Source organism: Palaemon carinicauda, chromosome 33, assembly GCF_036898095.1.
Source record: "Palaemon carinicauda isolate YSFRI2023 chromosome 33, ASM3689809v2, whole genome shotgun sequence".
Taxonomy (NCBI): domain Eukaryota; kingdom Metazoa; phylum Arthropoda; class Malacostraca; order Decapoda; family Palaemonidae; genus Palaemon; species Palaemon carinicauda.
In genome coordinates, this window is record NC_090757.1 from 6359832 (window position 1) to 6374173 (window position 14342).

Below are 14342 nucleotides of genomic sequence, written 5' to 3' on the forward strand. Positions count from 1 at the left end.
CTACTTAACCCAGATGTAGGATTAACGCGAAAGGGAAGCGGGCAACAGTGGACTTGAACGTGGCGAAGGCCCGTGTTCATCACCTCCTTGCTCAGAGTTGTGGTTGGAGCTGCCTTTCTGTTGGTTTATGTTCTTTTAAATGTCCTTACAAGTATGCTTCATGCCTTCCTTTGGCCTTTGGTTTGCTTCCTGTTATCGCCTTTGTCCTTATTTTGATTGCTATAACAAGCCAAATTGCAAATCTAGTTGCAAAGGAAAAACGCTACAAGCCCTCCAACTGCGGCAAGGAATTGTGACCAATAGGGAAAAAAACATGTATGAAATAATCCATTAACCAAAAATAACAAAATAGTAATAGTACGAATTTAACTATATGCAGGACGACTTATAGAACTTGTGGTTTTTAAAATGATGTAAAAGGAAAATAAAGAATAAAAGTCGCCCCATGAATGGCAAAGGCAAGGGACTGTGACATTGAACTAGAGATTGACCGGTTACACATGATCAGCGCCCAAACCCTCTCTCCATCAAGCTTGGACCAGGGAAGACAGGGCAATGGTTGCTGATAACTCAGCTGGTAGACGTATAGAGTTCCTCCAAACCCCCCATCCTTACATCAAAAGGATAGCAGGGTTGCAAATGCTACAATAAACTATCGAGCTTAAGCATGTCTTGAACCTCCATCAACCAGATTGCCTATAGTCTGTCCAGAATGTCATGAAACATAGAGTAGGTTTCCGACGTTGCCGCTTTGCGTCAATTTCATTCATTAAATCTCACTTAAGGTGAAAAAACAGTGTAGATTTGGCATACACTATGCCACATCTCTCTCTGTCTCAGGTCAGGAAGGTTAAGTAGCTTATCACTTTGGTTCTGATACCCAAGCGTGACGGTTTAAGATGGAAGGCTCCCCACGACAGCAATTAAGTGCTCAGACGCGAGAAGTCATATTCAATGTCCATGAGTACTTCAAAAGGGAGAAAGAAGACAAAACTGTTATGCACGGCTTTGACAAGGCAGTACAACGTACAATGGATGCAACTAAGCAGTGCAGAAGTACGATATATTGCATTTGTAAGGAAGGGAAAGACAGCTTAGAAGAAAATGAAGCTCCCGTTTTTAACGTAAAGAAAAGGAAAAGACCACCAACTGTAACCAACATCGATGGATTTGATCAGCGCGTTTTACGAAGGACAGTTCTCGGTTATTATGTCAAAAAGGAAAATCCAACGCTGGATTGCATTCTACTTGAAGTCAAAGAAAATATTGGATTTAGTGGATGCAGAGAATCTTTACGTAAGATACTTAAAGAAATTGGATTTAAATACGGAAGAGTTAACGGGCGGAAATTTCTACTGGAGAGAAGTGATATTGCAAATGCCAGGACCAAGTTCCTACGTGAAATGAAAAATATTAGGGGTACAGGAAAAAAGTCTGTTATATTTCTGGATGAAACCTGAATTAATCAGAATTATACAGTCACCAAGTGTTGGATGGATGAAAGTTCGACAGGAGCAACTGGAATAAACCCACCAATCAGGAAAGGGAATAAAATTATCATTTTGTATGCTGGAACTGAGCAAGGATTCGTGCCAAATGCACAGTTGGTATTCCAAGCAAAGAATGACGGTGACTATCACCACCAAATGAATCACATTGTATTCGAAAAATGGTTTCGAGAGCAGCTCATACCCAATATACCACAACAGTCCGTCATAATTATGGACAACGCATTATACCATTCAGTGCAAAGTGACAAACCTCCTACCATGGCAAGCACAAAGGGAGCGATCCAAGACTGGTTAAGAAATAAAGCTGAAAATCCCCCAGAATATCTGACGAAGTGTGAATTGCTTGAAATGGTGAAAGCAGTGAAACATGGAAATGCTCCAAAATATGTCATCAACAAAATATCTTATGAAAAAGGTCACAGGGTCGTAAGGCTGCCACCTTATCACTGCCATTATAGTGCATTTGAACTCATTTGGGCGCAGGTTAAAGACTATGTAGCCAAAAGGAATACATTTAAAATGGCAGATCTAACATCTTTGCTGCAAGTGGCACTGTCATGCATGACAGCAGAAAATTGGAAAAATGCCGTTAATCATGTTGAAGACATCATTATAAAAGACACAGAGAATGATGTTGCTGTGAATCAGTTTATTGATTCATTTGTTATAGAAGTAACTTCATCTGATGAAGAATAGTATAGAACACATTAATGCTGAGAAACACTGGAGGATTATCTTGATTTAATTTAATGAAAACTTCTGTTTTATTTTGTTGTTTAGTTTTATCCTGTGACGGTAAACAACACATATTTTTGTAAACAATTTATTTTATGGGACAAATCTTCATTGATTTCACTGCGTACATTTGTTTTACTCCTTGTTTCTATGTTAGAGGTTTCATCCTCATATGAGAATTTACTTCCTGTTAACCAAGACAATTTTATTCTTATACTAAAACAGTGCCTTATTTTAAAGAAAATGTCTATTAATTTTATCGTTTCATTATCCTAAAATCCAAGAAATTGTTTTAATGGAGAAAAGTATTATTTCATGAAATATTTGATGTTGGCACATTCATCAATTCTACAACAAATATGGTAAGAGAGAGAGAGAGAGAGAGAGAGAGAGAGAGAGAGAGAGAGAGAGAGAGAGAGAGAGAGAGAGAGAGATGCCAGGCTACAGATATCTTCAAGAACCTGACTACACATTTGATAATGTTCAAATATAAACTGATTCAATCAGAATTCAAATTATATAAAGAATAAAAGTTAAAGCTTTATGAGTAATAAAGCTCAAAAACATTTAGTACATTAAGATTCCAGTATTGTACTGAACTAGATTGATCGTAGGGTACAAAACGTTAAATTTTTATTTTCATCTGGGATGGATCTCTTCAAAGTTGTAGAAATACTGTGGTATGTATTAAAGGACATTTACTTGTCTCCCGTACTTTATATGGCGCTCGAACTCTCCCTAAAAAAAAAAAAATTTATATGAATGTTTTTAAAATAAACAAAGCAATCAACTTTATGAGCTGTTTTCGAAACACAAGGTCAACTTAATCCACAACAACCATTCAGCTTTTGTGTGACTGGAAAGATCCAGATTATGGGATTAAAAAGGAAATTTTACGACCGTATTAAAGGACCCGGAATGGAAGGATGCTGGGATTAGCTTGAGTCAGATTAAAAGTCTTGAGGAAGTTTGGCATCGCCGCAAACCTACCACAACCCGAAAGACATAAAAAGGACAACCTCTTCCTAAAGCCCCAAGAATCTTTGTTCTCTACAGTAAGACTATGTTATGCTTTGGTAAGCAGCTCTTCTAAGAGAAGGACACTCCAAAATCAAACCATTGTTCTCTAGTCTTGTGTAGTGCCATAGCCTCTGTACCATGGCCTTCCACTGTCCTGGGTTAGAGTTCTCTCGCTTGAGAGTACACTCGGGCACACTATTCTATCTAATTTCTCTTCCTCGTGTTTTGTTAAAGTTTATATAGTTTATGTAGGAGATATTTATTTTAATGTTGTTACTCTTCTTAAGATATTTTATTTTTCCTTTTTTCCTTTCCTCACTGAGCTATTTTCCCTGTTGGGACCCTGAGCTTATAGCATCCTGCTTTTATTATTATTATTATTATTACTATCCAAGCTACAACCCTAGTTGGAAAAGCAAGATGCTATAAGCCCAGGGGCTCCAACAGGGAAAAATAGCTCAGTGAGGAAAGGAAATAAGGAAATAAATAAATGAAGAGAACATATTAACAATAAATCATTCTAAAATAAGAAACAACGTCAAAACAGACATGTCATATAATAAACTATCAACAACATAAAAAACAAATATGTCATAAATAAACTATAAAAAGACTCATGTCCGCCTGGTCAACAAAAAAGCATTTGCTCCAACTTTGAACTTTTGAAGTAGTACTGATTCAACCACCCGATTAGGAAGATCATTCCAACTAGGGCTGTAGTTTAGCAAGTAATAATAATAGTAATAATAATAATAATAATAATAATAATAATAATAATAATAATAATAATATTAAGGAAAACAAAATAGGGAGCAGATTCACTGAAGTGTGATTAAGTGCACCGTTAAGCAAAGGATTTATGACCCAAGACAGATGAAGGCTATGGCAGAGGCTATGGCACTACCCAAGATTAAGGAACATTTGTTTGATATTAGAGTGTCCTTCTGGCAGAGTTCCAAAGGCCTCTCAACGGTGTTTATCATGTGCGGAAATAGTCACTGAACACTTTCTGTAGCTACTCATTCAAGATATTGTAAAGTTCAGTATATTTAGTGTTCTTAATGTGTTAGGTAAGAGGAAAATATGTTATGGATATCACTGATTATTTTACGGATGTATAGGCAAAGAAAAGAGCCGTAGCTAAAGAAGGTTCCTATCCCTATGTCAAACTGTTTGGTCAGTCCTTAAAGAATCCTATAATTCTAAATGTAATACTGTACGCCAACCCGTGGCTGGTGCCTTTCTGTTCTCTTTACATTCCTTTGTTACTGTTACCTTTTTCCTTCAGGTATTCCTTTGTCTTATTTCCATTTTCCTGTATAGTTTTGATTGTCTATTTTTGTTAATGCTTTGTGGAAGTCACCCTTGTATCTAACGTTCTTTTGTCTTTCGCTTCCCACTTTCCTTGTCCAGGTGTCACTTCGTTCTCTTCATTTGTTTTCTTCTGCTTTGTCCTTTTCGTTTCTTTGTTCATTTGCCTTTCTCCTATCGTTCTCTTCGCCCGTTTCGTGGACCGTTCTTTGTCCTTGTAGTTTTTTACTTGATATTTATTTTGTCTCTATTTCCTTTTTTTTTTCTTAACGCTCGTTCTCGTTTTTTTTTCTCTCTTGCTTCCTTTATACTGGTCACCTTTCTCCTCCGATTTTCTCTGTTCATTTTCCTATTTCCAGAGTGTTTATTTGTCCGTATCATCCTTTCCTTATCGTTTTTTCTTTCTTATCACTATATTAACCCATGTTTTACTCCATACATTTTTTCCTAAGCTTCTAATCATCATCGACCATTTTTATAAATATTTTAGTTGTTTCGAGGGTGGAGAATATTTCCTTTTAATTCATGAAATTGATGAAAAATTTCGTAAATCTAACTGTTCTTTTTTATCTTTAGTACGAATATTACTCATTATCCATCCTCTTATTCAATGATGTCTTTATTTCTTTTACAAAATATATCTTGAACATACTATAATAGGTTCGGTCATTTTTCTTTTGATATTTCCTGTCATTGTCCAGTTCCTGTCTAATAATGTCCTTTTTCAAATAATTTACAGAAACTGTTTTTATTATCACATTTACTCTCTGTCCATGTCAGACTTATTACTTACTACATCCGTCAATGAAGTTGGAAGGTTATGTTTTCGCTCATGTTTCTGTGTTTGTTTGTGTGAGTGTTTGTTCGTGAACAGGTTTCTGGCCACAATTTGAATAGTAGATTAATGAAACTTGCAGGGATTAACTGATATGTAGAAAGCTGAGAATTATTAAATTTTGGAAGATCTAGGTCAAAGGTCAAGGTTTCGGTCAAGCAAAATGTCCAATTCCCGTACTTAAGGATAAGTTTGGACATCGTTGTCACAGACTTCAAACTTGGTTTATATTTGAGTGTATGAAAATCCACGCTAATTAAAACATGTCAACATCAAAGGTTAAGGTTAAAGTCGAGTAAAAGGTTGAGAAATGAGCTGCCATGGCGGAGGTCTACGCTCTACTGATTATCCCTCAAGTTTCAAACTGTATTTTTTGACAGATTGCTTAAAGACATTGTTTTAATATTCGCCGGTGATACAAACATTTCCTTAATTTATTATCTACACATTGTCATTTTCTTATATCTTACAGATACGCAAGGGCTTTGCCAAGAAATCCTTAGAGGCCGTGAACCGCTGGGCCGAGCGTCTGCACCGCGTATCCCCTCTGCACCTACGGCATGACTTGGCTGTGTGGCTAACCAAGTCCGATCTGGGAGGCCCTTCTGGCTACGCCCCTGTGTCAGGGGTGTGCCAGCCTTCGAGGTCGTGCACGTTGAACAGGGACGAAGGTCTGACCTCGGCTTTCATCATAGCTCACGAGATGGGTCACGTGTAAGTTAGAAAAGAATTTTTACTAAAGTTTTATTATATCTTTCTGTGACTTTTCTACTAGCTTTGATATATATTTAAGTAAAGAAATGACATAGATGGCTAAGATATGAGACAATTTTGATTTGGAGCTGTCATCTCAAATTCAGAACAGTTGTTATTGATCGATTTAGTCGTCTTTTCCGGCTGACAAGAATATAATTTTTGTAATTCATAGGATTTTTAACCCGCAAAGGTCCCTTTTGATTGTCAGTTCCATCAAAGCAAAGTAGCGGATATAAAAATTTACTTTATATTCCATGTTAATTTTCCTTTGATTTTATGTAATCTAAAGTGGTAATGGCTTGTTAAAACGTAGAGACCAGGAGTTAGTATAATTATTTATGCTCTTTATATATAGTAGGTGAAGATTTCTAATTTTTCAAAATAATGTAGACCGGACAGAATTTCTTGAATTGGCTATACATTTATTACATACGTGTAGTTAAAAGAACCCTCAGCTAAAAGCCTGTTATCAGTGATTATTTAGTCTTCTTGGCTATGAGACATCTGGTGGTTGACTTGAGAGGCTATTTCCTTTCTAAGAGACTTGATGAGGATGGTAACTATTCTCTTTCCAAGAAACTTTGGAGAGCTGTTGTATTGGAGATCACTGAAGAGTATGATCCTCCAATTATACGAATATTTTCTTTGAGGTTTAATCATGTAATTTATGGTTATATGTTTTTAACAGAATATTTGGGCTTTTGATCAACTTTAGCATATACATTTATATATTGCATAGAATATCTTTTACTGAGTGTGAATACTATATCATAGTGGAAGGGTTTGCTTATTGCCATTAGGTCCATCCATACTAGGTTGGTCTGCGGGAGCAATCCGACGAAAATCTCCCACCATCACCAGTCCGCAGTTGACCAGCGTGATCATGGAAACTGGCCAAATCCCATACATGAAAAAGGACATGTCTTAGGCCTTTGTCCTTTAGTGATCTACAAATGGCTGCATTTTGTTGCTTGTTGTTAACGTATCCATGCGCATACAATAAACATAATCAGTACAATAATAATAATAATAATACTATTCTTATAGCATCTTGCTTTTCCACCTAGTTTTGTAGCTTAGCTAGTAATAATAATAATAATAATAATAATAATAATAATAATAATAATAATAATAATAATAATAATAATAATATTAAATTGACGAAAATATAAAATAAATGAACCCTTTCCTTTATGACGATACTGAACAAGACGTGAAGTAGACGGTCCACATTACTCATATTAGTCCTGTCCTCTTAGAAAGGTCACTGAGAAACTGATATCAAAATTAACGAGAAAATTTTGACTGATTGTGCAGCAGGTGTCAGGAGACAGAGAGGAGAGGGAATTGTGAGGTACAGAAATGAGGATTAAGACTTAATAAGATGATCTTTAAATTGTCGTGAAGAATAAGCCTCCTCTAGTCAATTTTTTCCTTAGTTTTAGTAAAGAATTGCTTATAAAGTGAAAGATTAAAGAGAATATTGCTTGAGAGTACACTCGGGCAAACTATTGGATTTTATTTCTCTTCCTCTTGTTTTGTTAAAGTTTGTATTGTTTATATAGGAGATATTTATTTATTTTAATGCTGTCACTGTTCTTGAAATATTTTATTTTTAAAGGTTTAAAAGCCACTCATGAATAGCAGGGGCAAGGGACAGTGACATTGCCCTATCTAGTAGGATAATGCCCTAGAGCCTGACCATATATAAGTATGATCAGCGCCCAAGCCCCCTCTCCACCCAAGCTAGGACCAAGGAGGGTCAAGCAATGGCTGCTGATGTCACAGCAGATAGACCTATAGGCTCTCCCAAACCCCACATCCTTAACTCACAAGAATGATGAGGTTGCAGCGACCAAAGAAACCAGTCAAAGACGTTACTACATCGGCCAACACAACCCTTCTTTCCTTTCCTCACTAGGCTATTTTCCCTGTTGGAGCTACTGGGCTTGTAACAACTTTCTTTTTCCAACTAGGGTTGTAACTCGGCAATTATTATTATTATTATTATTGGTGATAATATAATTATGTACATTATTAATAAAGAAATACAGCATAGACTATGTAAATATATAACAAAGTCAAATTAGATAGAATGATGAAATAATAATTGTTATTAGATTTAAGAATTCTAACAATATCAAAATCAACATCTTTTATAATATAATTGAACTCAAGTGAATAATAAGTAAAGGCGGGTATCGTTTAACATTCAAAGACTAGAAATTATGAAACTCATACCTAAAGTAAAAAGAAAGACAAAAGCTATTACTGAAAGACAGGTGGTTTATATATAAATAATGTGTGTGTGTATATATATATATATATATATATATATATATATATATATATATATATATATATATATATATATATATATGCATGTATGTACAGTATGTATGTATGTATGTGTGTGTGGGTTGACACGTTAATAAAAGATATGTTGTTCTTAAAAACAGGTCAGATAGAATAAGAACATCTAAGAATAAAAGTAGATAGAGAGAGAGAGAGAGAGAGAGAGAGAGAGAGAGAGAGAGAGAGACCTTTTGTTCCCTTTAATATCTACGTTATAATTTTCTCCCTCCCAGATGGCAATAATGCCAATCACTTCATATAAGCCGTAAATTAAGGCCCTGCGTGATTTCACAATATCCCCGCTTCCTGTCAATCTGGGTCCGACAATTTCATCAGATCAAAGTTCAATTGAACAGGCAGCTGGCCTGCTGGTCTGCCCCAAAAAGCCCTTTTTGATGTATCCATCGAAGGATATCTCGAGCCTTATTATTCCAGCGGATGTGGGCATTCAAGGTCTCTTTTTTTTCTTGTCCTTTTCCAAATGAGATATTTTTTTGCTTTGCTTAGGTAACGTGATAGGGTTAACCCCATCTCTCTCTCTCTCTCTCTCTCTCTCTCTCTCTCTCTCTCTCTCTCTCTCTCTCTCTCTCTCTCTCTCTCTCTCTCTTCTTAATTATATTCTTTTTTTAAGGTCTCCAATTTATTTCCTTCTAACATGGTACATTTGTAATGTTATTTATTTACTTCCGCATCTCTCTCTCTCTCTCTCTCCTTGATCATAACTTTTTTTAAGTTCTCGGTGTTTTTTAATTTTAATAGGGTATTAGATATCATTCCCTCATCTCTCTCTCTCTCTCTCTCTCTCTCTCTCTCTCTCTCTCTCTCTCTCCTTCTTCTTCTTCTTCTTCTTCTTCTTCTTCTTCTCGAATTAAATCCTCTTAAATTCTTCTCTGAATCTGACATAACATCAACCAGACATGCCAAAGGTCACGTTAACAGCACCGCCATTACCTCACGTCCCAGAGGGTCCTTAAGATTTAGGCGGGGTGGCCACAGGACATTAGTCATGACCGTGACCATTCCTCTGGAAATGGGCCTCAGGAGGATAACATAGGGGACTGGGAAAGGACCATCTTATAGGAAATAACGGACGTGATTCATCGCTTTGCATGACTTGTCGAGTGCCTGGGACATTGATGCCATTCTTGAACTCATTGCACTGTGATGTAATGAGAGAGAGAGAGAGAGAGAGAGAGAGAGAGAGAGAGAGAATGCTAAAATAAATGATTAGTAATATTAAATACCATGTTAGAGGGAAATAAATTGGAGAACTCAAAAAAGTATATTAAGGAGAGAGAGAGAGAGAGAGAGAGAGAGAGAGAGAGAGAGAGAGAGAATGCTAAAATAAATGATTAGTAATATTAAATACCATGTTAGAGGGAAATAAATTGGAGAACTCAAAAAAGTATATTAGAGAGAGAGAGAGAGAGAGAGAGAGAGAGAGAGAGAGAGAGAGAATGCTAAAATAAATGATTAGTAATATTAAATACCATGTTAGAGGGAAATAAATTGGAGAACTCAAAAAAGTATATTAGAGAGAGAGAGAGAGAGAGAGAGAGAGAGAGAGAGAGAGAGAGAGAGAGAGAGAGAGAATGCTAGATTAATGGATAGTAATATCAAATACCATGTTAGAAGGAAATATATTGGAGAACTTAAAACAGAGTATCAAGAAGAAGAAGAAGAAGAAGAAGAGAGAGAGAGAGAGAGAGAGAGAGAGAGAGAGAGAGAGAGAGAGAGGGTGGCCGGTTACCAGAGATAAACATCTCGGTAGAGGTAATGATCTTGAAGAAAAAGATGCTACGTGAAATGAGAATACGGGGAGAATAATATAATTGACTAAATAAGAGCTATAGATAAGTACATAATAAATTGAGAGTGTTAATCTACGCCAAATGATTGTTCGAAAAGAAAAGATTGTTGTAGTGGCCGATATGGTAACGTCCGTGACTGGTCTGGGGTTCGAGTCCCCGTTAAACTCGTTAGTTCCTTTTGGTCTCCTGCAACCTTACCATCCTTGTGAGCTAATAATGAGGGGTTTGGGGGAGCCTATAGGTCTATATGCCGAGTCATCAGCAGCCATTGCCTGACCCTCCTTGGTCCTAGCTTGGATAGAGAGGAGGGTTGGGCGCTGATCATATGTATACATGGTCAGTCTCTAGGGCATTGTCCAGCTTGACAGGGCAATGTCACTGTCCCTTGTCTCTCCATTCATGAGCGGCTTTTAAACCTTTAAACGACAAAAGAGAGGAGGAGAGTGGCAAAGAAAAAAATAATAGAAGATGATCGAGTTATAGAGAAAGTTTTGATGAAAACGGCGCGTGTGTGTTGTGTCTTTAACAAGTAGCCGTCCCTGTCTCCTCCAATGGAAATGATTATGACACATCTGAGGAGAAATGACGGAGAAATGTCATTGACCCTTGGCCCTTCGCCTCAGATTCGAGTCGAGAGAGAGAGAGAGAGAGAGAGAGAGAGAGAGAGAGAGAGAGAGAGAGACTTTATTATCCTTAGAACTGAATATTTTATGAAATGCTATTCCACTTGCAGTCTTTCAATAAATATTTCATTGAAACTTGGTTAATTCTCGGTATTCATCTTTGTATTTTACTTGTCCCTTGATTGTGAGTTGTTTTTTTTCTGAATGGTATTTTGGGTGAAAGAAAAATGATCTGTTAGGTAATAGTTTAGAAAGTCAAGGTTTAGTAATACAAAGTGTGGTTTAGACACAAATATATTTATATAAAGGTACAATTTTTCTATTTAGATGAAGTTATTTTCCTTATTGTAATCTTAATATCAGCGATTATAATTATTTTGAAATATATTTACATAGTATATTTTACTGATTACGTTTTCCACATGGATATTTCTTAATTAATGAACCACGTGTTAACCATATGCTGATACTCTTTTCCGCCCTCTGTGATCAATTTGGTTGGGTAGTTTTTCTATTCTTGCTTTTCCTTCGTTATTTCTCCATTGCATTGAGCTAGTTTAATCCCTATTTTGTTGCTTGTCTATATATTCGGTGAATGATTAATGCTATACCATGGTCATCTTTATATATGCTATATAATTCATCTTTCTCTGGTTCCCATGATTGTTCTCCAAGATATCACGTAGTGTTGAATAATTTCAATTCTTTGCAGAGTTAAATCCGTTCGAGTTACAGTGTGTGTTTTTTTTTTTTTTTTTTTTTTTTTTTTTTATTATCCACATTCTTTTCTTTTATGGCATTCCTGCCTACTTGCGTAACAGTCTTGATGCTGAAGTTAATTCTTGTGGATTTTCCAAATTGAATCATTGGGGAAAACTGGGAGGCTTTATTAGTGAGGCTGGTATTCCCTTCTGTTAATTGATGCTGTTTCTTGTATCTTTCATATAGTTCCTGAGAGAGGAGTAGATGAATTTGAGTCGTAATTCACTTAATTTCTGATGAGTTCTCTTCTCAACTTTCTTCTATAAGTTTAATTTTGGTAATGTTATCAGGCAATTTCCCACATCACAGAGCCTTGATAACATTTGAATTTCAAAGCACATTCAACGTGATATTGTTAATCTTAAAGATTACCTTAATGTTTATTTGTCATAATTAGTTTTGGAGTTCCTTTACTGGCGATTTTGTTGCCAAAATTTTTCATATTCTAGTATCACTTGTGACACATTAAGAAAGACGAAAGTATTATAAATTGGTCACAACTTTGAAAATCAAAGTTTTGGGGAAACGATTTGAAAATTAAACAGTTACTAAAAGTTTGTAGATTAAACCACGTTCAAGTCAACAAAAGTTCTTAGTGAAAATAAATGCGTATAATGGAAATATAATTATAAATAAAACTGACTCCAGCTGTCAATTATTATTTACAGAAATAAAGAACAGAAGTTTTTTGCAAAAAAAGAGGACAGTCAAGTACTTAGAAGTCTTTGGTGGCTAAAGTCTTGTCTTTATGGCCTGGGGGGTGGGGGGTGTCTTCGTTTGGGTATATCAAGTACTAAATCGGGTTTCTGGGGCGTTGTCTTTCGGGCGTTCCTTGTTGCCAGCACTATTATTTACTTGATTAGAGGCGATCCTCTAAATTAGCCCCGTTTAAATAACTTTTTCGTGTTTTGACATTTTTATTGGAAAGTAAATTTAACGATAAGTATAATTCTTAAATAATTTTAGGTAATTACAGTTTATATTCTTGCGATTAGTATAATTTATCAATAATTTTAGGTAATTACAGTTTATATTATTGCGATTAGTATAAGTTATCAATAATCTTAGGTAATTACACTTTATACTCTTGCAATTAGTATAATTTATCTATGATTTTAGGTAATTACTGTTTATATTCTTGCAATTAGTGTAATTACAGTTTATATTCTTGCGATTACTGTAATTTATCAATGATTTTAGGTAATTACAGTTTATATTCTTGCGATTAGTATAAGTTATCAATAATTTTAGGTAATTACAGTTTTTACTCCTGCGATTAGTATAAGTTGTCAATAATTTTAGGTAATTACAGTTTATATTCTTGCGATTAGTATAAGTTATCAATAATTTTAGGTAATTACAGTTTTTACTCCTGCGATTAGTATAAGTTGTCAATAATTTTAGGTAATTACAGTTTATATTCTTGCGATTAGTATAAGTTGTCAATGACTTTAGGTAATTACAGTTTATATTCTTGAGATTAGTATGAGTATTCAATAATTTTAGGTAATTACAGTTTTTACTCCTGCGATTAGTATAAGTTATCAATAATTTTAGGTAATTACAATTTATACTCATGCGATTAGTATAAGTTATCAATAATTTTAGGCAATTACAATTTATACTCTTGCGATTAGTATAAGTTATCAATAATTTTAGGCAATTACAATTTATACTCTTGCGATTAGTATAAGTTATCAATAATTTTAGGTCATTACAATTTATACTCTTGCGATTAGTATAAGTTATCAATTATTTTAGGTAATTACAATTTATATTCTTGCGATTAGTATAAGTTATCAATAATTTTAGGTAATTACAATTTATATTCTTGCGATTAGTATAATGTCAATGACTTTAGGTAATTGCAGTTTATATTCTTGCGATTAGTATAAGTTATCAATAATTTTAGGTAATTACAATTTATACTCTTGCAATTAGTATAAGTTATCAATAATTTTAGGTAATTACAATTTATACTCTTGCGATTAGTATAAGTTATCAATAATTTTAGGTAATTACAATTTATATTCTTGCGGTTAGTATAAGTTATCAATAATTTTAGGTAATTACAATTTATACTCTTGCGATTAGTATAAGTTATCAATTATTTTAGGTAATTACAATTTATATTCTTGCGATTAGTATAAGTTATCAATAATTTTAGGTAATTACAATTTATATTCTTGCGATTAGTATAATGTCAATGACTTTAGGTAATTGCAGTTTATATTCTTGCGATTAGTATAAGTTATCAATAATTTTAGGTAATTACAATTTATACTCATGCGATTAGTATAAGTTATCAATAATTTTAGGCAATTACAATTTATACTCTTGCGATTAGTATAAGTTATCAATAATTTTAGGTAATTACAATTTATATTCTTGCGGTTAGTATAAGTTATCAATAATTTTAGGTAATTACAATTTATACTCTTGCGATTAGTATAATGTCAATGACTTTAGGTAATTGCAGTTTATATTCTTGCGATTAGTATAAGTTATCAATAATTTTAGGTAATAATTTATACTCTTGCAATTAGTATAAGTTATCAATAATTTTAGGTAATTACAATTTATATTCTTGCGATTAGTATAATGTCAATGACTTTAGGTAATT

General features: G+C 34.4%; 1 protein-coding gene across 1 annotated transcript in view; it reads left to right on the plus strand.

Annotated features, from left to right (window-relative positions):
- Nucleotides 1-1031: 1031 nt before the first annotated feature.
- Nucleotides 1032-14342, plus strand: part of LOC137626029 (A disintegrin and metalloproteinase with thrombospondin motifs 3-like) — a 37097-nt gene continuing 23786 nt past the window's right edge. Inside the window, exons 1-3 of the mRNA XM_068357114.1 lie at nt 1032-1296; nt 1480-1607; nt 5885-6126. Coding sequence (XP_068213215.1) covers nt 1032-1296; nt 1480-1607; nt 5885-6126 — 635 coding nt within the window. The remainder of the gene's footprint in view (nt 1297-1479; nt 1608-5884; nt 6127-14342) is intronic.